At 39.5% G+C, this 24,105-nt stretch overlaps 1 protein-coding gene across 1 annotated transcript in view; it reads right to left on the bottom strand.

The window, feature by feature from the left end:
- Window positions 1-24,105, bottom strand: part of LOC307249482 (CUB and sushi domain-containing protein 1-like) — a gene marked incomplete at both ends in the record, with an annotated part of 421,303 nt that overhangs the window by 119,797 nt on the left and 277,401 nt on the right. The window contains 10 exons of the mRNA XM_080026212.1: window positions 4,761-4,949; window positions 5,155-5,342; window positions 6,464-6,602; window positions 7,922-7,994; window positions 8,500-8,621; window positions 12,364-12,504; window positions 17,601-17,786; window positions 18,116-18,298; window positions 22,186-22,298; window positions 22,677-22,780. Of these exons, the coding sequence (XP_079882338.1) occupies window positions 4,761-4,949; window positions 5,155-5,342; window positions 6,464-6,602; window positions 7,922-7,994; window positions 8,500-8,621; window positions 12,364-12,504; window positions 17,601-17,786; window positions 18,116-18,298; window positions 22,186-22,298; window positions 22,677-22,780 (1,438 nt within the window). The remainder of the gene's footprint in view (window positions 1-4,760; window positions 4,950-5,154; window positions 5,343-6,463; window positions 6,603-7,921; window positions 7,995-8,499; window positions 8,622-12,363; window positions 12,505-17,600; window positions 17,787-18,115; window positions 18,299-22,185; window positions 22,299-22,676; window positions 22,781-24,105) is intronic.

Genomic DNA, 24,105 nt, shown 5'->3' on the forward strand with positions numbered 1-24,105 from the left:
AATGTGACGGAGGAACATAACATACGTAGTTGTTTGTGTCCACATGATACAAGATACAACGGGCACCGAAGACTTTGTCAATTTCACTTAATAGTACACAATGTAAAGCTGTAGAAAATAACAAATGTAGCTTGTATACAGCAAAAGAGAAGAGAAATGAAGGCGTAAGATGCATCTAATGTACAAACAAAAAGAAACGGATCAGGGAGAATGTGACGGATAAAGACAGAGTGTGTCGTTGATATAAAGTGAGAGATTGGTGTGTGTGTGTGCGTAACCGACACCTTGCTTCGATACGCAGAGCCAGAGCACTGATATGGAACAGGACAAACTCATTTGGGATAGAGCAGAATGGGGGAGGTAAAAAAAATAAACTATAGCAATGTAATGAAGAGTAAAATGGGGCTTGCGGTGCATTAGAGACTGTTGAACTAAGATAATATATTGACTCTTTGTTCGTCTCTGACTGCGCCTCCATCCCTTTCAATTCCATTCAGTTAAATTTAATTCAATTAAAGTGCTTCAAGGTGTTTGACTGGCATGACAATACAAAAGGGGAATGTTGTTCTCGCCTATGATGAAACAAACACAGTATCATAAACTGAATCAGAGACAAAAACTATTTTTTTCTTTGCCGTTTATGTCCCTCCTGTGTTATTGTTGTGTTGAGGGTTTATGTGGATTTTGGTGCACAACAGAAAGCGTTCGCTCCTAAAATAAACACTGTGATTATTCATTTGGTTACGGTGGAGTCAGCAATTCTGGAGATGTTTGTTGTCAAATTCATTTTTTGTCAAAATCAGGGAGTATCTCCTCACTCTCCGTTTATTGTCAATAACGTGTGCACACCGAAATAAAAATGTTATTTATACACAGCCTAGGCCCACTGTAGCTATAGCAACATGCCAGTTTACAGTGGCTGTGTATTAACACTGTATTATTAATATTACAGCGCACACACAGCATGGACAGGTAGCAGATAGTGAGGAGCTATTTACTGATTTTGACAAAAAGTTATTTTGACAACAAGCATTTACAAGAATCGCTAACTCCACCTTTAAAGGTTGGAGGAATTAATATTCATTGTGTTGTCTTGAAGGCAGATGTTGCAGCTTCTCTCATACTGCAGCTATTCCATGTCTGTGCTTTTTGAGCTGCTGTGTTTATGCCTCTCCCTCCCTATCTGTCTGTCTATCAATGTCTTTCTCTTCATCTCATTCCATATCATATTTTAACAGGGCTGGCGTAGAGCAGCTGTGACGAGAGCCCCTTTCCCCCAATGCTGTGTGTGTGTGTGTGTGTGTGTGTGTGTGTGTGTGTGTGTGTGTGTGTGTGTGTGTGTGTGTGTGTGTGTGTGTGTGTGTGTGTGTGTGTGTGTGTGTGCGTGCATGCATGCATGCATGCATGCATGGTGGTAGCCAGTGCCAGTTTTTTCACAGTCCCTTCAGGATCCAGCTTTAACTAGGACACTGTCTGACTAAATGACCCCATATGCCCACACCGTACCTATTGTGTGACAAGAGAGCATGCTTCAGTGTGTATGAATGATCTATGTGTGAGACGACACAGGCAGAGATTGTTAATGTATGCGTTTGTGAGAAAGTGATCCTCTATAACAATGGCATAAAAACGAAAAAGACTATTCATGGCAAACCAAAAGTGTGATGGCTTTAAGTGTTGAGAAAAAAGCATGAGACTGAATGCTGAAAGAAAAGCAGATGAAAAGATAAAGCTGGTTCTTCAGAGAGCAAACAAGTAGATGGTATACCAGACCTCCCCTCCATACCTAGTACGCTTTTTCAATCTTTACCTAAATCCTTCTTAAAATATTTTCAAGCTGAAGATAATTAAGGACAAAAAGAGTTGCTGTCTTGGTTCTAACTCTATTCTCCCTGACACATAAAAGAACAGCCAGAGTTCAGTATGGTCTGTGTTATAATATAACTGACCTGCAGGAATAAGATGAGTAGTTTTGGGTCAGAGAGACTCTGTGGCATGTTGTTGTCTACTTCTTTTTGACCCAGTGTTGTAAAAATAATGAATGCCAGCTGTGTCATGCAGTGGTAGAAAAACATTGGATTTTCCTTTGGAAATGTTAACTATGCCTCTGCTCTGAGACTGTACTGTAAAACAATATTGTGTGTATACATTCCTTTAAATATGGCTGTGAGGAGATTAAAGTAACAAACAAGACGATCAGCACTCGATTAATCAAAATGTCGGTTGTGCCAAATCATGTTTTACACATCATTCTAGTACTATAGCCATCTCTCAGCTATGATATCATAATCTAGTAGTCAATGCTTATTCTTGTTTCAGAAAAGTTCCATTCTTCAAACGACCTGTCTTTTAATATGACAGCTGTCTGGGTGTGATGGCATGCTTGGCTGAAAATTGAAAATGACACAGCGGCAGCCGTTTAAAATTGCCTATTTGCTAGGTGGCTGATATACAGTGTGATAGATTGCCTGGGTATGAACACTGCTTCCCTAAGATAAAACGTCCCGACTTTGGCTTTCAAATTGGATCCTTTTCAATCGTAGGATCCAATCAGACGCTGCGTATTCATCTCCCATGATGATAGCATGAGGCTGTGGGCAAACGCTGAATGATACTCCCCGTGAGTGGCCCGTGAGCATCTGTTTCATAAAATGCTTGACCCGCATGATTTTCACTGAGGCTAGATGCCCAACTTTGGCCATTGGTGTAATGTGTACTCATGTGTGGGGACCGATTATACAATTAACACTATTGACTGCTAGTTACAGTACATGTAGTGAAATGGGGGAGAACAAACCTCTTGACTCTCTAGAGTCTAGCTTAACCCTTTTGGAGCAGAGCACTGTTGTCCCTTTTCCTGGCCATTTTAAAAAAACAATATGACATCATCAAGAAAGTAGGGGAGAACGGGGTAATTTGTCACATGGGTTGGATGTCACATTCGTTATATCTCGCCACCAGAGCGCGCTAGCTCTGAAATGTTGATATAAAAAAGGTCCAGAATTGGGATCAGAGGTCACATACATAGACTTCCTTGGAGTTAGACTGCTGCATTTCAGGTGAGAGGATGTTTTGTGTTTTTCATGTCAAATTCAAAATATTTTGCTTCTCAGTATTTTTCTTCTAGGCTTTTTCACAATGGGTTTATAACAAAACACTTGTTACCCTCAGAAAGTGTGAAGGGTAAATTATAGTTTAGATTGTGGTTAGCAAGCTAATTAGTTGTCAGATGGTTGTTGGCCTTGATGCTAGCAAGAAATTCAAGTTGGGGTTGGTCGTCAAATTTTTTGGGGGGTTGGTTGTCACATGTTATCTCAAGGCTGCAGCCAGAAAAGGAACCCAATAACGAAAGAAATTGTCAAGCTGTATCCTCACTGACACCCCAGAGAAGGAAAGAATAGAGCAGGAAAAGGCAGCTAGCAAGCAAAAGAAAAAAGGGCAACAAAATCAAATCAACCCAGTGCATCCCAAACTAGACCAGCTGCCAAGGCTACAGAACGTTATGTAGGCCTATTTGTCAACTTGATAATGCAATTAAACATTCAAATTTGGTTCTGCCTCCTTGCCTTCTTTTTAAGATTTTTCCCATTAAGATAACATTGTGACAAACAACCCCATAGTGTGTGACAACCGACCCCTTGATGGGGTTGGTTGTCACAATGTGTCAGAGTGTCTTTGATGGTAAATTACTTCTTCATTACAATAAGTTGGAAAAAAAGAGAGACACACATTTCTAGCCAACACCTTAAGCTTCAATTTAATGTAGGAATGGCTATTGACAGATGTTTTGGTGATGAGCAATTCTCACTAGAGTAAAAAGTGTGCCTACTTACCCCGTTCTCCCCTACTAGACATTTCTAGAATGTTACTGGGAAGCCCACTCCTTACGAATAATAAGAGAAGCTACAGTGGCCTTCAAGGACAAGAGCAATTCTAAATTCTAAACAGTGCACCTGATGACATTCCAACCATGATGCCCTCAACATTGCGGCGCACAGGCTGTGACATATGGTACGGTGGAAAAAAAAAATATATATATAGGCCTATATATAATAATAAAAAAATATATAGGGGAGAACGGGGTAATCTGAGCCACTTTTTACATTTGCTCCCCTCCAAGCGAGCTAAAATTATTTATCACTCAAATGTACACATTTCCCATTAATTCAGGATATTAATGGGAATTAATATTAACAGATATTCTAGAATAATGACTAAACGACGGTCCTCCAATATTCGGCTGCTCCTTCAGAGATATTTAAATCTCTTGTTTGCGGTCGGACTTTTATCACATCTCAAAAACGTTACACTCGCCACGCCTTTTATTTCTGACAATTCGACAATCGCATTAGCACAGAGGACCATCTGGGAATGTTCCGGGAATCTTACTACCTCCGACACAGTAACATTGCCGGATCGATTCGCTACGCCTTTTTCGTGTCGGTCCAATTTACACTGCAGGGCGAGTCAGATAAAAGCTGGAACAATCCCGGCTTTCACGGGAAGTTAGAAGGGGCTATTGTCTATCAACGTTCCACTGTTTGTCATTGGATGATGCAATTTTCCGATTTTTCTGCAGATTGATTCCCGTGTTTAGAGATGGCTCAGTGTGACACACAATCCAGCAAGTGAACACATTCCTCACAGTATCACATTATAGCTCTTAAAGTCATTTGCAAGTGGTTGAAAAGGGATTTCAGAGCACACTCAAGGTCTCCCTCAATGGTGCTAAAATGGAAGAATGAATGAGAGACTCTCACCGTCACAACTGGGAAGAGCGTGACTCCACTGATGATTCTCCTCGCACACGATTGGCTCCTGATCACTGGATGTGTATCCTAGGTCACACGTAAATGAGACACGGGAGCCAATGGAAAAGCTGCTGCCATGGCGACGACCGTTGACGGGGATACCAGGATCGAGACAGGAGTCTGATTCCATTTTCACACCTGAAAATCACGCCATACAAAAATAAAACACCACAGAGTCGAGACAGTGAGTGTAAATGAGTGTATGGGAAATGACACCCTTTTTTAAAGTTGGTTTGCTCTCAGCGAACATCGAGCATTACATTGTCGCTTTGTCTGAGTGCCTGGAAGCAATTTGGTGTGTGTCTGCCAAATCGATTTTATCAGTCAGTCAATCAATCCTTACTCTCATATCTGATGCTGAAGCCGGCTGCAGAGCGGCTGTTGTCCGTGGTGAACAACAGGAACAGGACATTGGAGGTGGAGATCAGGAAATGAGGCGCTTGGGTGCCGTGGTATTCACCCACCAAGGGGGAGGACGAGGAGGGGCCGTCCCTGATCTCCAGTGTGTCATAGTTGACCTCAGTCTGAAACCTAGACACACACACACACACACACACACACACAGGTAAAATAAATTAATAAAAAATAAACTACAAACAAAGATAACATTTCTATGACTGGTATACATAATATGTGTGCAGGTTACCTCAAACACCAGCTAATTGAATGCATCTACAAAATGCTTGCAGTCAACAGCAATTTACAGTATGTTTAAACAATAACAATTAGCATATACACTGGAACAATGATTGTATTAAAGTCCCCCATTGTAGACACAGAGCATTGAACAATTACAGACCTATGACCTTTCTAAGAATACACTATGCTGACTTAAAATAGCAAAAGTGATTGACTCACATTCTACCTGCCCATTTAAATAACCAAACTGCTGTGTCACTTGCGAGCTGAACAATGTACTAAGTTGTGATCTCCCTCTAACTCAATTTCAGCTCTGACTGGTTTCCAATCTGATTTACTGACTGTTGACCGACTGAGCAATTACCTACAGCTGTGGCTTCCGGGCCCTAACAAACAGTTGGAGACTATGAGTGCAGCAGGTTATGAGTTTACCAATCAACTCCATTAATAAAATAGATCAAGGACATCACATGAATGCATATAACAGCATGGTAGAAAATAAACAATTGGTAGCCATTGCCACACTTTACCAACACAGTTATGTATGTATCTAAATATCTAATCAGCTAAATGAACAATAAACTAGCTTCTTAACCTTTTGCATGCATTGCAAATGCTAAATCCTGCACAATTGAAATGGCTCATAGGCAAAGATAGCGCAGCCTTTACATAACTTCAAACAAAGACACATTTTGGCTATAGCTAATTAAGGCTATACAGTATATGCTGCATAAGCATAAGCCTTGTTTCCAGAAGGAAATGTGAGCATATTCATAATGAACTGCAGCAGCTACAATTATATCTAACTAACTTATGTTTCTAAAAGACTGGCCAACTCAGAGACTGATTGAATTATGTACCAGCTGACAAACCAGAAGTGGAAACATTTTAAATACTACATTACTACATTGTCCAACTCATAACAATGCGACTCATTTTCTGAGTGGCTGAAGCGCAAACTTCAACTAACCTGGCTGAACAGCTCTCAATACCTCCATAGCTAAATCACTTACCTGTCGAACTGTATCTTCACAGCATGGTCTGGCTGTGCTTCAATCACCCATTGGCAGTTTAGAGAATCTTTATAAAAGGAGGGCCAACCAGGAGACAGCAGAACACCAGTAGGAGCAGTAAGATGGCCTCCGCATGGAGCTACAGGGAAATACACACACACACACACACACACACACACACACACACACACACACACACACACACACACACACATGCACACACACACACACACACACCCACACACACATGCATGCACACACACGCACACACGCACACACACACACACAACCACATAATGACTAGATTAATCCCTTCTTGTAACTGTGTTGTGGTATATGAGCACGATGCTCTCATTACATTGAGTTAGCAGATTCATCATATGCACCATTTATTTTTCACTGGATTTCTAGATTTCATAATTAAACATTTACATACAGGAAATATGCTGTGCCAACATGCGTCTTCAGAAAACAATTTTGGGTTGCTTATGTTTAAAAGAGGGTTAAATAATTCATAGAGGAAATCAACTATGTGTCATTCAAATAATTAGAAAAATGGCTCCTCATTTCCCTGAAGGCAGCAAAAATTCCCACCTTTTAGTAATTCCTAGCGAACGCTTACTCTCAATTATTGCATATGAAAGATGCAAGAATTAGCTTCAGTTGAGTTTAGATTCCTTTTTTAAATAAAATGAAATAAATTGCTCCATAACAGCAGAAGTTTATATGAGCTTGGGGGCTGCACTGTTTCTTTCTTTTGGGCTGTCTGGCAACATTTAGAGTAGCAAAAACATTTGAGTTTGTGATGTGTATATTATTGTCCATTGCTCTTATCTTCCACACCGTTCCACAACATCTTTTGTTCTCAAGTAGCTGACACATTTGCCCTCATGATAGCTCTCACGACTCCAGACATTCAGCAACCTGAAGAACATCACTTTTCTTTGACCTATTACGGCATACTGTACACTATGGTGGCACTCATGGAACGGTTGCACAAGAGAAAGTAATTCTAGAAATAAAGCATACTTATCTTTCTTGTCCAATGGGAGAGATAATACATGTTTCTCATATACTCCATATCTAATACTGTGACAGCCCTATTCAATTCAATTGTCCCGTCCTTTCCATCTATTAACATTACGCAACATTTGATGAAGCCATTTAGACAACACTATCAAGATGGGGTATGGGGGCACAATACATACACACAGGCCAGTAGTCGCCATTTGCATCTATAAAAGTGCTGAAATAGCGTCACATTTGCGGCCTTTTTCTTATTACTTACATATAAAAACATAAAGATACATCCCTCAATATTAAAGTCTGCATACACTGAATGCCATTTTTTTTCAGACATACAGGTGCTGACTTGCAAACAGGTTTGAGTACACGATTTTTTTCTGAAGATTAAACAATGTTTTTACGTTTTGTAAACACTTGGTATTGTCTGTTTACCTTCACAGCGAGGTACAGCCGCAGACCAAACCACGTTTCCTTCCTGGATGATGCAAGTGACCTGATCCGACCCCTGGAAATGTGATTAGTGGTATCAATGAATATGCATACTGGTATATGTTACTTACTTTAAGATAAGTTTGAAATAGAGAAAAAAAAATAAGAAATTACATGAATCAAACCATAAATGCAGGTACATAACATGGTACGCAATATCCGGATACACATAAGTAAAGGATAGTATACAGTACATATTCTACCATTATTTTAGATTAAGAGGGGACACAATCCACAAAGCAAGGAGACATCTGTTGTATTTAAAGAGTAATTGGTATTGGAAATACTAAAATGATAAAGACTAGAGATAGAGAGGATTCCAATGATGCAGAAGTAATTCTAAAACGTGCCACATCATTTCCCCAGCGTTTAGCCTAACCTTACTATGTGCTTCTACACCTACTACAATTACTAATCCCAATGCGCATGCCGATAAAGACAATATTTGTAAAACATATCTGTATTTAACTGGCGTGAATAATAATAACCCTATTATAGTATAACAGATGTCAGAGTTGTACCTGTGTCCTAATGAATCCTTGGTCACAGCGAAAAGCCACAGAGCTGCCCAGCTGAAACAGGTCGCCATACCTTTGACCATTGACAGGAACGCCTGGGTCGTGACATTCATTCTGACCAAAGGCTACAGAGAGACAACAATGAGAGACATGTTAAAATAGAAGCTAATAAACTGCAATACACAAAATCAAATTGCTTAGGCGCAGAACACATAGAGAACAAATGTGACCGAATTAAGGAAAGAGAAAACCAGACATTTGAATTGCAAGAGTGGTTTAGAATACATGCATGTGCCTTTTCAATACTGGAGATGTGCTATCAGAGAGGAAACACAAAGGTTTGAAAATCATTGCTTCATCACTGCCAGTATCAGTCCTCCGATATGGTAATATGGTAATGGCATTATCGTCACATGGATTCAACCCTGACATGTTTAGCTTATATTATCCTTATTCCAGAGATTAACCTGATCCCACCCAGAGCCCAAACCCAGTGATTGGACATGTCCCAGGTTGATTAGCTACTAATGGAAAGGAAATGAGAGGAGAGACAGAAAATGAAGGAGGGTAGAGAGAAAAGAAAGAGAGCAAGAGAGGAAAAAGGCAGGGCCGCAAACACAACGACTTTGCACATACATTACACATTCCGGCAGGTGGATAGAAAGACACGTACATGTGCATGAATGCAAATCTACATGCAGAGCACGAACATAGTGCATACCAAATGCATACAAAAATAAATAACAATGAACACATTAATAATAAACTGATATAATAAAATAAAATAAAAACTGATGGAAAGATTGTGAGGGATAAAGAGAGGACAGAGATGTTTGCATATATATGAGGAAACACACAGGTTAATTCAAAAAAATATTCAAATTATCAATGTAATTTCAGATAAGGGAATGGGGAGAGAGTGTGCTATGAGTGTTTTGAGTAAAGTGAGTGTAGGACAAGGTTGTGTGTGAATGAGAGAGTGAAACGACAGAAAAGAGCCCTGAGTCAGAGATCAAACTGATGAGTCTGGGAGACGACACAATAAGGAAAAGAAGAGTCTAACAGGGTCGGACAGAGAGAAAGAGAAATACAGCGGTGCCCTCTGACTTTGACGGCAATATGTTGAACGTTTTGTGACAAAGGGCTCTGTCTTCTAGAGAACGCAATAAAAGGTGTAGCTTTGTACTGGCAACGTGTGACTCTTAAAAAGCTGCAGTGAGGTTTTTTCTTCATGGTGCAATATTTTGTTTTCATTATTGGTTTCTCCCCATGGACCAAGTGAGTTCTGCTGCAATTTTTCACCAATTGTTACATGCATCAGACCAGGTCATGAACGCACTGTGCTGTGGCTGGGGTGTGGCTATTGCAATTCATCAGCGACAATGGAGCCGTTACGGCGCATAATCGTTCATATAACTTTATTGGTTACATGTCATAATGGTGGTAAAGAGAAAATAAGTATTTGTTGATAGCAAAGGATGGGACACATCAGTTTTTGGAATTATGTAATAGAGAGTATGTTTTTGTTCTTCCCGTAGTGACAAAACTGTTTGGACAAAGCCTATCTCTACACTTGTATCTGCACTACTTTTGTGTTTGTTTGTGTCTCAGGTGTTGCTCTCTTCACTTGTGTTTTTTTTTTCTTTTTTTCTATTGCATTGTTGAGAGGACCCTGAGGCCTAAGAATTTCATTTTCAGTGACTGCTGCTGTAATTGTTGTGCATATGACAAATAAACGTCTTGAATCTAACAATGATAATAACTGCTGTCATTGCACTGAGAGTTTATCTTTGGACATGACACCCATAAACCCTAAATAGGATAAATCTACCTCGACTTTGTTCATTTAAATGAATGAAAAACAATTCAAATAGATAGACATTGATACACCCCATCAACACTCATTGATTTTGCATAAATGCATTAAAATGTAAATAGACCAAATTACTGAAACAGCACCAAGCTGTATGATCTTTTCCCAATTTAAAATGTATGCGATCAGAAATTCAAATTACATTCTCCAATAGCGTTGCCATCAAAAACTAGATGAATGTAGTTAAACATTCATCTTTTTTGAGAGTATGGCCATTCCGCTACAATACTAAACATAAGGAGGTTTTCTGTATCTCTAATGGCGTTTGTGTTACTTCCAATGATGCATTAAACCTTTCATTTGGGTTAGGATTAGGGGTGGGAAAAGTGTGCAATTTATCCAACCAGCAGCATGCCCCCCCGGATGAGTGATAGGACTTTTAAAATGTGTTGTGATACTGAGGAGGCAAAACATAATTTGGTATTTTTAATTTGTTAAAAGTTACTGCACGAGTCAGAGACAATGTTCTTTGTGTGCCAGTGTGTGAAATGGTGCAAAACCGCAGTGGAATCGTAGAGAATTAATCTGAGTCGGTCACGCAGAGCTAGTTCATCTAGCAGATAAATATGCGGGCTGCATTAATGAGGTTCAAAACTGAGAATAGGACTGGCTTAACTAAGTAAAGCACGAGTGAGACATTGAGACAGATGATCAGGTAAGCAGCACTGGTTAAAATGCAGTACAGAATATGGGACATTAGCAGTCTTCATGGGTGCCACATTAGTCATCTAAGTGTTGTTTCGTTTTGGTTAGTGTATGATGAATCGACCTTTTCCCCCGGAGCAATTACTGTATTTCTGTACTTAATATGTTTGCTTGAATGACCTTTAATGGGTAATATATACGGATATATCTGCTCAGATATTTCAAGCCAGTGCCTGAAACCCTTCAAAGCAAACCCCTTCAATTTAGTTGCCTAATAAGCGTTCCAAGGCACACATAAATGCCAAGAAAAGTTTCAAAGTGTTTTAGAAGATTTAAAGTTTCCTCGTGTACATAGCCTACTGCTAAACTGCTGTGAAAACTACAGTCAGGCTCTCCTGTAGCACTCAAACAGAAAACTGGAGAAGTGGAGAAATAGTATTGAACCAAAAGAGAGACGCACAAAGGGCGTCACTGGTCAATAAAAATGAAATGAAAAAAAGGTAAGACAAACCCTATATTGCAAAACCTACTGTTGCAACTGTATTGATTATATAGACAACAGGCTCCTCTGTTTTCATTTCTCTGTATGATCATATACCAGTCCAATGGCTGCATATGGCAATCTTCATGCTCATGTTCACTGCAGTTATTTTTAGGTTATAAACAATTTTCTGATATCAAAACTCCATTGTAGCTTCTCTGGGAATATTTTAAATGTGATGACAGTTGACTACATAACAGCATAAATGAAATTAAATAAAAACACACACCAGCATGCAACAGAACTGGCAAACAAATTAAGGCCACGTCACAAATAACTGTTTGTTTGGAAGTATTTTTTGATTGATATTGTTTGATTCCAGTCCATGTAATGTTACACTTAGAGCTCCATTGAAAAGATGTTCAAGAAAACTTGCCCAGATATAGAAAATAATACAGTAAGAGTGAAATACAGTCCAATATGGCAAGACGTAAGTGGGGCTCTTGTTGAATACTTTGGCAGTGTTAGATTGTGGGCACAAGATGTCCTTGTGCCCATATATTTATATTTATACAAATATCATCACATTTGTATAAATATGATGATATTTATACAAGAAGATGAATATAACATACACTGATTTTTATAAGAGAAAACTATAAAACCTGCATACTTATATCATTCACTAACTGCATTGTGGTGGTCATTATTAAGAACATATATTTTGCAAAATTCTTTATTCTGAGTTAATCAGTAGCAGTGCTCCAATATCACAAGTCTGTAAATGTTAATTAACTGACAGCCATACATACAGACACACAGACAGAAAGACAGAGACATTGAAAGAGGTAAGTTAGGAAGCACATACTGGTGTAGCTGATATTGAAGCCTTTTCCGGTGTTAGAATGATCCGACTGGAATTCTAGTCTCATGATGTGTCCGTTCGAGGCGATCTGTGATGGAACATCCTTTCCAGAGAAAGTCCCAAATGTTGTAGGCTCAGACAGGCCTAAAATAGAACACAGTTGAAACAATATATTAGACACATTTTGTTATGGTGCAAATGCTGTCTGTATAACATCAGGACAAGGACACACTTGAAAAGTGAAGGACCCCTTTAAAGGTAAAAATTCAAACTAGTATGAGTCCTGAATTTAAATTGTGATCCCTCTGCAACAATTCGTATGTATCAAAGCAGCTGTACATTAAAACACTGCAATTGCCTCATTACTCTTTAAAGGTGGATTTAGTGATTCTGGAGGAAAGCTTGTTGTCAAAATCACTTTCTGTCAACATCGGCAAATATTTCCGCCTGCTCCTACTTGTACTGGCTATACTGTGCGTGAGCTTAAACAATATCCAGTCTTAATACACAGCCTAGGCTCTGCTAACTGGTATGCTGCTTTTTTACATGCCAGTTTACAGAGCTTAGGCTGTGTATGGACACCAGATCTTCTTCAGCGCACACACAGTACAGCGGACAGGTATTGGATCGTGAGGAGATATTCACTGGTTATGATTAAAAGTGATTCTGACAGCATGTGTTCTCCAAAATTGCTGACTCCACCTTTAAACTGAAATCAAAGGTGATACATGCAGTAGCTCCGACTTAATTTCAAACCTAAGAGACAAAATATACACCCAATGACCTGGTAATTACTGAAATTACCTTTAGCCCTAATAACAGCTAGCATGTGTCATCGCAGTGAGTCCAGGATACTATAGTTTTAAGGCAAACCAGACGGACACCAATGTTTCAAAACAACTGACAAAGGTTAATGCGTAGACACTCTTTTCTATGGATGCTACAATGGAGAGTATCCCAAAGAGACTGATTTCAGGGGACTGCGGTGTCCATGTCATTAATGTTAGTACACCTGAATGTGACTTGCACCGGCCATTCCCTGGAAAAAGGTCTGGACATGACAGGGATCATTATATTGTGCAAAGTACCCATCATTCCCTCAGGGTGGTAGATGATTGCAATGAATAGTCTAGCCATGGCTACTATGTTAAGGCTTGCTCTGGCATTAAGGCATCGCTCCGTAGCCATTAAAAGACCCACTGTATACCAATTGAATGGCCCCGAAAACCATTACACCTTCCCCGGGTTGCCTTGTACAGCTGTAACCATGCATCACCTCATTTTCTGTCTGAAACATTTGTGTCACAGCATATAGGACCATTTACTGCAACAAATGGCTTTACAGTTTTGTTTGGAAGAATACACTCTTTGCTGTTGAGGTTTTGCTCCTCAATGATCCAACCAGCAGCGACAAGAGTCAGTGGGGGAGCGCTCTAAATCCCTAAAGGGCTACACAGAACAGAACCCAGCAGGGCCCATATCACTGAGATATGGAGTGTACTGTACATAATGCACGCATGGAAATAACTGCCATCCACAAATATGGTAATAACATACTCGAACAGGGAGAGAGATTGAGGTGGTCAATGGAGGAAAGAAATTGCCACAGCAGCCAGCATAACAGTTGTTTGTAAGAAGGTAGAAATACAAAGATTAGCCACCACCAGGAGCAGAAGCAGCGGCACCATAATGATCAACAGTAAGCGAGAGAGATTGAGAGATTATAAAGAGACCACCTTGTTGTCTTGATTGAACGGGATTGGACATTTTAGTTTGAGTGTGATTGGTGTTCTAAATGTCAAGTGATGCTAATACGCTACTGGCATGCACAACTTGAACTCACTGCCAGAGTCAACACAATGGTTGTTGTTGATGGCCCACCAGGAGTCTTCGCAGATTGTTGGTGTTGCAGCCCGGATCTGTGATTCATCAGAAAACACCTTTTTTTTGCATCAGTATGCGTAGCAGCACACGGTGGTTAGTCCGTTTTGGCCACCCCATGTTTCCTGTGTTGGTCCACTAAAGGGCCATCTACACACCGATAGACCTTGAGTTCTGGTCTATCCATTGAATTTTTTTTGTTGAGAATTCTACTCAATTCAAGCACCTCTTTGGTCGCATCTGCTACTCAAACTGGCCTTTCTGGCAGTCCACAATCTTGTGTTTTTGCTTGTCAAGTGTGACAATCAACAATCTCCAATTCTACTCTTGGTGATTCAGTCACATACAAAGCCAATGTTTGAGCACTGTGTAGACTTTTCTGTTGCACTTGTGGTAGACAATATGCCACCTCAAGGAAACCTCAGAAAAAAGTAATAATACTGCAGTTGTTTGTTGTTTATTAGCTATCTCAAGGTCATTAAAGATGTCAGATCAGAACTGTTGGCACATTTTAACGTAGTTGAAGATTATGGTATTACTGACACAGCTGTTTCACATAATTCCTCAGGGTAAGAAAATCCCCTCCAATGATTTAAACATTACAGAGAGCCATCAGCATAATTCACTGCTGAATGTTTTAGATTACAGAAAGTAATATTTCCAAATCCTCTCATGAATCAAACTACAAAAGGTGAAATGAAAAGCCGTCTGGGTTGACAACCCTGCTAGGATCAAAAAAGAAGCTGTACGTGCGAGCACTTCAGTAATAAAGAAGTGTGAAATGGGGATTCTTCACCAACACCCACAGACATTTATTTTTATTTTTTTCCTCCTTAACTTGGAGTTTTAGATCCCATGCAATTAGAGTCAATTAAGCTACTCAGCCACTGGGTTTCAATTTTCTAGTACCTTTGTGCTTTAGCAACACAAAAGCTCTTTCACTTATTCGTTGTTGCATTGATTAGCAAGAGAATAATAATAGCTCAAAGTGTGACAAGAGTTCTACGTTGTCTCATCTAAGCTGAGGGAATTAGAGAAAGGCTTTTTATAACACTATCACTATGTTCTCTTAGAGATGAAAACAATAGCTTTCTGATTGCGATTTTACATAGTGTTCAAATGCGTATACCTTGAAGCTTTATTCGATTTTTTTTTAAAGCACAATTTCATAATACCATTTCCAAGCTCCCAGGAGATTCACGGGTTATTACTGTGGTTGCTCTGTTCAATTTTGCTTTCCATTTGTTTTTATTTCAATGTTCTATTATACGGGGATAAAAAGGAAGAGAAAGTGAGAAGTGTCAAGGTCACATAAAATGATCGGTGAATGTAAAAGCACTTGGGTTTTTTCCCGATGTTGAGAAAACGTTAATCTAATTGCATCTGGGGTGCAGATTTTCTGTCTACCAGCACTCGAGCATCTCTTAATATTTTTTTTATAACGCATTTTTCTAAAGGCATACAAGCAGTTAGAGGGTCGCTACACTGACTGAATAATTGCAACAGTGTTTATCATAAGGATCTGAGTTGAGTGAGTGATACAAGGACACACTACTTCACAATACACAAGCAATCACCATTGTATAATATCAGGGATAAAAAATAAAACTCTTGAGAAGCGATGTTTGTCTAAGTGTTTACCTCTTCAAATCACTAGCATAATACAATTATTTGTATAATACACCAATAACTGTGGTTTCCATGTGATAGCAAACATACTGTCACAGACTTGAAGACTTTGAAGCAACAACTTAACTTTCATTGTTTGTCATGCGTCGCAACAGCACTAATCGCCCTTCAGTTAGTTTTTAAATGCTGCTACAAAATAACAGGTGGGCAGGTTCGCAGCCGCTCAATTAAACACAACTTCATCTTTAATGACCAGCCAGTCAAACCAGGACTTTGCTTGATTCAGTTTAAATCAATAACCGTTATCACAACAGGGGAACAGTAATCTCATTGCCCTGTGTTCTGTGTGTCGTGGAAAAATGCAAAAACAATAAAAGACATTCCAACTATCCATCCATCTATTTTTTTTTTCAGGCAGCCATTCATCAACCGAATCCAATCAACAAAGTCTCTTTACATGCTGGATAAAGTTGACATGTCTAGACAGTGCCCACCCCCAACCCTAAATTGTTTACCAATCCAGTTGAATACACACCCACACACACACAGCCATATTGTTTTACAGTTTTTCTCAGTCGCTTTGGTGCTTTTCTCACATCACTATTAACATTTGCACAGTAGTTAGTGCATTTCTCAAAACGATTAGTGCAAACTGCAAAACCTAGTGGATAACCTGCAAAAGTACGTCACTTGCTCAAAATGGATAGTCTATTCCTCAAACGCAAGTATTCATGTCAATGAAACTGCCAGTGTCATCAAAATGATAAGTCTTGACACCATCGTTTATGAACAAGATAGTCAAATGGCTTTGTCATGTTTTCATTATGACAGTTTATTCTCTCAGTGTTTTCCAATGCAAAAAAAAGGTCAGAACTTGGTGACACTACCTGAAAATGCTCAAGACAGCACTATACACTACTTGTACAGCCATTTGAAAACTACAGTAAAGTTACACATTGCTGTAGTTAGGGGAGTAAGTGAGTACAAGACACTGAATACGTATGTTTCACATTTTTACTCTATATGCTCTTTGCAATTCTACAGCATTGTGCAAAAGAAAAATACACTTCAGTCACTTATTTAGAACAAACATAAAAAACACCCTTTTGGTAGAGCTGCGCACATATGTGAACAATATAACATATGACATATTGTAACTGAACATATATAGGTAAATCATTCTGGCACATCCAGAAGTTTGTGTCTGTCTGGCCACATATTTTCATCTACATCACAACGGATAGTATCCCTTGCAATGCAGCGAGGAAAGTATCTATGATTAAAAAAAAGGTATAACATTTGCTTGACAGAATTTGATAACTAGTTCAACAATTTTGTATGTAATGACTCAAGCAATGAAATGAAGACTATTAGTTTTATTGGGAACGACTATTCAGCATCCATAAGTATAGTTAATTTTGACTGACATGACATAAGCAAATGACAATGTTATAAAACAGCAAAGAATCGTATGAAAGCAACTGACAACATGTCCAAAAGCATTTGCAATTTGTTCAGAGGAAGGATAAATTGCTACTATGATGTGCTCAAATGACTAAATGTTGCAGAGGTTGAACTAATAGTTCTGAATTTTCATTCTGATCTGAGAAAAGCACCAAAGCAACTGAGAAAAACTGTAATAAAGAATGTGCATGTCCATATCCTGAGATCTTACTTTAGCAACATATTTTTCAAAAGTGAAACAAAATATAAAGACAAGAAAAAATGACCTTCATCTTTGACCACCAACCAGTCAAACTGGGGTTCCAGGTCAAAGTCAGAGAAGAGGAGGTGGATGCGGCTCCCCGGTTCAGAGATGATCAGCCACACACAGTTGAGGTTGTTCCCATACTCCTCCGGGTAGTTTGGAGACAGAATGGTCCCGGACGGAGCCGTGAAGTTGAAGAAACAGGAGACTGCAACGAGGAAGGATAAAAAGGAAGAAAGGAAGGACGGAGTTGATAGGTAATTCGGCAAGAATGATATATAGATATAGACAAGACAGACAGACAGACAGACAGACAGACAGACAGACAGACAGACAGACAGACAGACAGATAGAAATGTTTTAAGTGTAGATAGATAGATAGATAGATAGATAGATAGATAGATAGATAGATAGATAGATAGATAGATAGATAGATAGATAGATAGATAGATAGATAGATAGATAGATAGATAGATAGATAGATATATAGATAGATAGATAGATAGATAGACAAACATAAGAGACAGGTGTACTCACAGACACAACTGGGTTTGTTGCCCGACCACTGGTTATTGTGCTGGCATGTGACGGTCCTCTCTCCCACCAGTTCAAAGGCCGACTGGCAGGAGAAGGTCAGAGTGTCGCCGTGTTGGAAGCGATCACCGCTACGGCGACCGAATGCCGGCACCCCGGGATCCCCACAGCCTCCTCTCTCGATCTCTGTAACACACATGACACACACAGTCATGTTCCTGTGCTGATAATTAGTGTCAACATGTGACACGGTGACATTCAGATAAGGGGTGTGTCTGTTTGCTCCTGTTTGTCAGGCAGGCGCAGAGTTGAAATGGCAATAGTGTGGCATACATTGATATTTAGATAATCGGTGAGTCAAATGTGAACATTGTTTTTGTGGTAAGCTAAGCTAGCTACGTATATGCATTGTCACATTGACTAATGGCACTCAAAGTTAGCAATTTGACATCTGTGTTGTCACTAAACTATCACTTTTTAAAAGCCTTTTTCAGAAGCTGTAAAGAGCTGCAGAATTTGAACATGCCTAGTCTCCATTATTCTACATAGCCGTGTTAAGAAGAAAACAAAAAGAAACAAATATATTCTACTGTTTACCTTCTCACAGCTAATTGCCATTAAGGTAATTATAGTGTAATTCAGCTTTAATTGGAAAAAGGCACAACAATATGGGATCCGCACAGGTACACACACCAGGAGGTAAACACGAGAACAACACTAATGTTTGTGACTGTGACTCCACACATTGTGTTTGTCTCTGTGTGTGTCTTGTGTCTTTATCTCTCTCCCTTTGTTTCTTTCTTGTCCTCCTTTCAAAGTGTCACAGTCCTTCTCTCCTGCTGTGCTGTATCTTCTTCTTATCGCTCTCGCTCTCTCAATCCAATTCAACTCGCCGTCTTTATTGGCACAAGTGTCACATTAGCAGTATACTTCCCAACCGGCCTGCAATCTTATTCCATTCATTTTGTCACCCCCTTTTTTCATATCCCTGCTTACCTTAATGGCAGTGTGTTTTTGTCCGCTTGCCTTTCCTCCCTAACCTCCTTTAAAATGTGACATTCCACCAGACATCTGTCATCTTGTAACACATGCTCCACCATGCTCCTGGATTCGCTTTGGGCAAATACATCTCAAGGTGAGCGGTGTGTGTGTGTGTGTGTGTGTGTGTGTGTGTGTGTGTGTGTGTGTGTGCGTGTGTGTGTGTGTGTGTGTGTGTGTGTGTGTGTGTGTGCGTGCGCGCATGCACGTGTGTGCGTGTGTGTGTGTGTTTGCGTGTGCATGTTTGTGTGTGTTTGTGTTTGTAAGTTCTTGAAACTTGTACATTTGTTGGGTGGTATGTACGCCCACAAGAGCAGAACTACTCATAATAGCAGCAGCCGTGTGGTTGTGTGTGGCCCCCAGCTAGCTGTCACACAGTTGACGAGTGTCAGGAGGGATATCAGCGATCTTGAGCCCCCGGTAATTCTATCATTATGGTGACAAATTATTTTCTTAAGCATACTTTTTAGTTTGCTCTTTCTGTTTGTTCTCTTCCCTCAATCATTCCTTTCTTCCTAAGTTCAAATAGTTGTACTAAAGTGCAGAATGTGAGGGTGCGACTCAATGCAACATTTGGTTTCTTTTTCAAGAATTGAGTATTATTAGGGGCGCCCTTAGCTCAGTTGGTAGGGCGTTCCCCCCATGGGCCTCGGCCAGCGGCGGACCCGGGTTCGATTCCAGCCCGCGGTCGTTCTCTGCATGTCACTCCCCTTTGTGCCCCATTTCAACTCTGTCTCTACACTATCAATAAAGCATAAAAAATGCCAAAAAAATATCTTAAAAAAAAGGTTTTGTATTATTCAAAGTCATTTACATAACTGAGAAGAAAAAGATGGAACATAATGTATTCAGAAAAGAGACCCATATTCAAGGGACCTTTCTGGTAGTTTTGTTGTGTGTTTTTAGACCATTAACTACACATCCTTTAAACTTTGCATTACTGCAAACCATTTTACCGCATTCACATTATTATATGACAACATTAATGTATGGTTATTGTTTACATTTAAAAGGTTTATGGTTGCAAAAACAAACAAAACTAACTTTAATCTGCAATACACAACACATATTGTATCCATATGCTCTATTGTCTGCTGATCCGACAAAATAATCTTAAAGAATAATTTTCAGTCCTTTGACTAAATAAACACATACATAGACTATTTACATTGCCAATCTTGTCACAACCAATTGGGCTTTTTGTGTTAAATATATCCTCCCTCTCTCTATCACGCTCTCCAATATGCACATGCACACACACACATGCTCACACACAGAGCTGCAGAGATTACCAAATGAAACATGACAGCATTCGATGCACGTTGTGGGTTGTGTTTTCATGCCGGGCTGAAAAGCTAAGAGCTCTTAGGGGGAACATTGATCGAAGTGTGTAACATGGTGAGGTGATGCAATGTGACAGCATCAAACATATACATGCAAGGACACACACAAAAGACACCACAGGCGGTTGGACAGTTATTCTGGGGAATAAACTAGAATGATCATCTAGAGGTTATTGAGTACTGTGTGTGTGTGTTTGTTTGTTTGTTTGACTCTTCCTTCTTTCTATTCAAATGACCATGTTTGCTGTTGCTTGAAAATGTACGATATCAGATAACTAAGGTGGACCACATACTGTACGTATCCTTGACCACTTAAGCTATGTTGTAAAGACGGGAAAAAAGGGCCCTTACTGTTGTTAGCACAAATGTTAAATGCACAAAATCAAGGTAAGCCTTACCGTACACCAAGGTCAGTACCATCTTAGCCTCATGCTGAGCCAAGCAAACGTTGTAGCATGATGTAGAACAACACCTGCTTACTGTTACACTTGCATGGACGCGCGCTCATTCCTGTAGCTATACACTGTGCTGATTCCCCTGAACAGTGACTGACCCAGGACAACACAGTCAGCAACACCATTGATTCAAACATAGCTAAGCAGAACCAGGAGCACAACCTTCATCCCTCTCACTCTCTATCACTCTCTCTCTCTCTCTCTCTTGCTCACTAACACTCCCTCAGCCTCTCTGACTCAGTTTATTTCTTCTCACTCAATTTATCATTTTGTCTCCTTCTGTCCCACTCTGTCAGTTTCTGGCTTTGCATCTTTCTCTGTCTCTACATTTATCAAATTACGCAACTCTCTCTCTCTCTCTGCCTGTCTCACACTTTATTTTCTTAAGATAATTCAGGTTTATTAATTTTCATTTAGTTCGGTTTGATTTAAAGAGCTGCACTGACATGGTCAGATGCCGTAGGTAATCAGTGATTCTGGAGAAAGCTTGTTGTCGAAATTACTTTTTTGTCAAAATCAGTGAATATCCCAATCCGCTACCCGTATGTACTTTGTTTGCGGTGGGAAAGGAATCCAGTGTTAATTCTCAGCCTAGGGTCTGTAAGCGGACATGTTGCTATAGCTATATGGTGGGCTAAAGCTTGTGAGAATGTACTCACTGATTTTGACAACTAGCATTCTCCAGAATCCCTGACTCCACCTTAAAATGTAAAAACATTGGATGAAAATGGATTGATTGTTCTCAATAAAAAGTATTTAGAGTAACGTCTATATCTCTCTCTTTCACCTTCACTCTGTGTGACTGTCACCGTTTGTATCTCTCTATCAGTGTCAGCTTTGGCATAATATGAAAAATAACCAAGCAAAACGATCAACTGATTGACTCATAATTCGGTTATTACCTCCTCTCAATGCACAGTCGCACACACACGCGTGTGTATACACACAAGGACAAACAATAACAGTTGGGAATATTACAGCATAACAACGTCAGCAACGCCATGACTTTCACACTCCATTATATGAGTGGATATATCCTTTTGTGTTTATGTGTGTATGCGTGTGTGTGTGTGTGTGTGTGTGTGTGTGTGTGTGTGTGTGTGTGTGTGTGTGTGTGTGTGTGTGTGTGTGTGTGCGTGTGTGTGTGTGTGTGTTTCAGAGACAAAGAGGAAGAAAATTGTGGTTGAAAAGTTGTATTTTAAGTTGCTGTATTGATTATAACTAAAGGAGGCCATACCTTCATATACTGCCTTGAACCCCGCTGAGCCGATTGTATCGTCCGATTGCAGGTGGAGCCACATCTGATTGGTCAAGCTAACGATGAGGTCAGGGACACTGGAGCCAGTAAGTCTACACAAACACACACATACATATACACATTATCACAGCCTGTAAATAAGCATTACAGGTTCATCACCTTCTAATTTTGACTAAAAAGAGACTTTAATTATTTACAAACAGTACAATAACATTTTAAAACCAAAACGTAGATGGCATTATCTGTGATTGGTGTATACATTGTTTATGAGCACTGTAAACAATACCCATCACACCCCATGTAGTTGAGTGTAAACAATGCTGACTTAAATATACCAAGATGATAATGTACCCGCACAATAACATCCATGCGTCTTAAATTGTTCCTCTGATAGCCATCATTGGCTTGTTCTTAACTCTAGCATAACAATATTAATTTATTAGTGGCCATGACATATAAGTGGTGCTTACACGTAGAGGACCCTCCGAGTGTCTCCTATCTTCCCTCCATCTCCCACGGTAAGTGTGTCATATCCTCTTTCCATGTCAAACTCTTCAAATGACAGCTTTATCACCTAGACCAGAAACACAAAAAGAGCAAACATTGAAACTGCTACAAACACATATGTATGGAAAGTTGGGAATAGAGACAAAAGCACAAAGAAAGACTGTGAGATTAAGTGAGGGATTTATAATTTTCCCCTTAACAATTTCCAGCAACATAAACGTATTACAATTAGCTAAGTAAAGCCTTATTATGGTGAGACCTGTTTCACAAACAACAGCCTGTTGAGCAAATAAAGTGCTTTATGATGTTAGGGGATGCATGTGAATAACAACAATGTCATAACATATATTATGAATAAGCATGTTGTTAAACATGTATAAATATATAATTGAGTCTGACTGCAACCAATGAAGTCAGACTTACAGTACTGACAGCACAGAAAAACAATCTTAAGAGAATTATAAACAAGTGAATACAAGGTATCCGTTTGCTTGTATACACTACATTCTACAGTCCTTAAATGAATTATTAAATGTGCATTTGCATAAAGTCTTTGAAAAACATTGTTTTTCATACAGTAGCTTCACCACACCCATTGAGGTGCCCCTGAGAAGCCGGTGTGTAAAATGAATCTTACATGGGGAAAAATACACAATTTATCCTGCTTATTCAAACTAAAAAAAATTGTAACAGGAGGCAACACATATAAAAGGGAAATATTCCATACAACTAAAAGCAAGTGCTAATGAGAAATAACAAATGACGCACATAGACAGCCAGTGTTCCCGACCCCGGCCATTATCTAATTAATTAAAGCTACAATGTCAAAGGTATCACTAATAATTTGACAGTGACATATTCATTTTTCTAAATAATCCATATTTAATGAAAGGCACTAGAGATGAAGGACACGCCTCTGAAACTAAAAGCATGCTTATATTCAGCAGTATTTTCCTTTAAGTTACTTTAGTTAGACAAATCCATTCTGAGGGCCACGACCACCGCAGCATGCAAACAATGCTGCTGAACATTGGGATATGTAGTGTTAAATGCCTAACTTACAAGCACATCCGTGGCTGTAGTGTCAAGCACCGGATCATGAATCCACTGTGTGCTCTAAAGTGCTATGATGCTGGTATGCTATTATATGCTGCTTGTTCATTATTTATTAGCAGCAGATCACATCCTGATAGAATTGGAGATGGCATACTTCTGCTGTGTTCAGACATTCTCTCAGTAGAAAAAGCAGTTTTCTGGTGAATTAGAAGGCTGAGATAAACCATGAACAAGTGGTATTGTGGAAAGGACACCACACCATTACATGGCAAATCACAACAGTGAAGAGACAAACTTACCGCAGGTTATAGGGCAACAAAACCATTGCACCATGCA

The sequence above is a fragment of the Ammodytes marinus genome (assembly GCF_949987685.1).
Source record: "Ammodytes marinus genome assembly, chromosome: 1".
Taxonomy (NCBI): Eukaryota; Metazoa; Chordata; class Actinopteri; order Uranoscopiformes; family Ammodytidae; genus Ammodytes; species Ammodytes marinus.